Below are 2,284 nucleotides of genomic sequence, written 5' to 3' on the forward strand. Positions count from 1 at the left end.
TTAATCTTCATTAAATAATTGTCTCATCAACATATTGACTAACTGTTTAGTCATATTAGGCATCAATGTGATCATATTTCTATAATCACATCTCTCAAACACATCCTATAGGTGTGACCTTTAGGGACCAGTTAATCACCGCCATCTGTATGATAATAACGTCAAACTTTCTAGCAAGCCAACCGTTATTAGGTGAACGTTAATCAACTGATTAAATATACGAAGTATACCCTTGTGAACCTGTAAGAGATTTACAAATGTTATCACACTAATTTGTGGAGGACACAAGCTCCAACAAAACTCTTATCTCAGATTAACTCTACCATTATCACTCTTATCCCAAAGATGGAGAGACCAACTACTGTCAAGCACTATCGACCTATTTCTTGTTGTAATGTAATTTACAAAACCATCTCAAAACTTATGTGTGCTAGGCTTGCTTTGATCCTTCCTGACATCATCAACAGGAATCAAGGAGGATTTGTTAAAGGAAGGAGCATACTTGAAAACATCCTGCTCTACCACGATCTAGTTAGACTGTATAATAGGGGTATGGCATCTCCTAGGTGCATGTTTAAACTAGATCTGCAGAAGGCTTATGACACAATAGAATGGAAGTTTGTAGATTAGATGCTTGCAGCTCTTAATTTTCCAATAAAATTCCAACAACTGATCATGGTTTGCCTTACTACTCCTACTTATACTTTGAACCTTAATGGAGCTCATTTTGGTTATTTTCTTGGGAAAAGAGGTCTAACGCAGGGGGATCCTCTTTCTCCTCTTTTATTTTGTATTTGTATGGAGTATCTTACAAGAATTATGAATTATGCAGCTGATAAGTGGTACTTTAGGTATCATCCTTTATGTAATAGTCTCAAGCTGAATCATCTTTTATTTGCTGATGATCTTCTGATGTTTTGCAAAGGAGACACTCAGTTTATCATGTTGCTCCTTAGAGTTATAGCTACCTTTTCTACAGCTTCTGGTTTGAAAGTTAATCATGCCAAATCTGAAGTTGTGTTCAATGGGGTGTTCAATGGGGTGACTACTAGCTTGAAAGATGATATTATTCAAGTCTCTGGATTTCAAGAGGGTAATTTACCTTTTAAGTATTTGGGAGTTCCAATTCAACCTGGCAGATTATTAAGGAAGGATTGCAGAGTTCTCACTGATAAAATTGTTAGGAAAATCAGAGGTATTGGGGCAAGGAAGCTTAGTTATGCAGGGAGGCTAGTACTTATTAACTCTGTGCTTAATACTTTGCACAATTACTGAGCATCTATTTTCCTAATACCTAAGTGTGTAATCCATCAAATTGAAGCTATTTGTCGAAATTTTTTGTGGGAAAGTGGCACTGACTATAACAGGTCCCCTTTGGTTGCTTGGTCTGATATCTGTTACACCAAGAAAGAAGGTGGATTGGGGATTAAAAATGTTGGGGTGTGGAATGTTGCTAGTGTGGGAAGCTGGTGCATTAGCTATATACCAAAGCTGATAGATATTGGGGATTGTGGATTGATCATGTGTATCTAAAATGAGCTGACTGGTCTAGTTATCAACCACCTCCAGATGCTAACAGGAACTGGAGGAACATATATAAAACTAGGGAGCTACTATCTGGTGGTTATCGGGGTAATCACTGGGGGGTGCAACCTACTGTTACTGGTTATACTGTCAGGTCTGGATACTGTTGGTTACAGGAAACACACCCCCATGTCCAATGGTACAAGGAAGTTTGAGATCCGTGGAATATACCTAAGCAGGCGTTTATTGGTTGGTTGATTCAGAGGAAAGCTTTGAATACTCGAGTTAAGCTAGCACGATAAGTAATCTGTCTCTCTAATAGGTGCTTGTTGTGTGAAAATGCTGCAGAATCATATGAACACTTGTTCAATGATTGTGCTTAGAGTTCAAGGGTGATTGCAGGGGTAGAATATTGGTTGCATCTTAATATCAATGGTAGAGTTGGTTATTCCAGACTCAGGTTAAAATCTGTAGAATGGCTAAGATGGCAGTCTGGTACAATATATGGAATACAAGATATATTTGCATGCTGGAACATCGAGTGAAGAGGCCTGATATATTAGTCAAAGAAATTACAGCACAAGTACATCAACGAGTCCTTCAAAAGATTGATAGAATAGGTGCTTTAAAGGATAGAGATTGGTTAGAAATGTTAAATATTCATCTCATGTAATGATGTAGACTATCTCAATAGTTTACAATGAAAGTACTATCATGTAATGGTTTTCTATTTTAATACAAAAGCTTACATTTAACCAAA

At 37.2% G+C, this 2,284-nt stretch overlaps 1 protein-coding gene across 1 annotated transcript; it reads left to right on the forward strand.

Moving 5' to 3' along the window:
• Positions 1-675: 675 nt before the first annotated feature.
• LOC141629487 (uncharacterized) lies at positions 676-1,920 on the forward strand. Its single transcript, XM_074442477.1, has 4 exons — positions 676-1,195; positions 1,322-1,525; positions 1,679-1,773; positions 1,873-1,920. The coding sequence occupies exons 1-4, from the start codon at positions 676-678 to the stop codon at positions 1,918-1,920; spliced, it is 867 nt and encodes a 288-aa protein (XP_074298578.1).
• The last annotated feature ends 364 nt before the right edge of the window (positions 1,921-2,284 follow it).

Source organism: Silene latifolia, chromosome Y (genome assembly GCF_048544455.1).
Source record: "Silene latifolia isolate original U9 population chromosome Y, ASM4854445v1, whole genome shotgun sequence".
NCBI lineage: Eukaryota > Viridiplantae > Streptophyta > Magnoliopsida > Caryophyllales > Caryophyllaceae > Silene > Silene latifolia.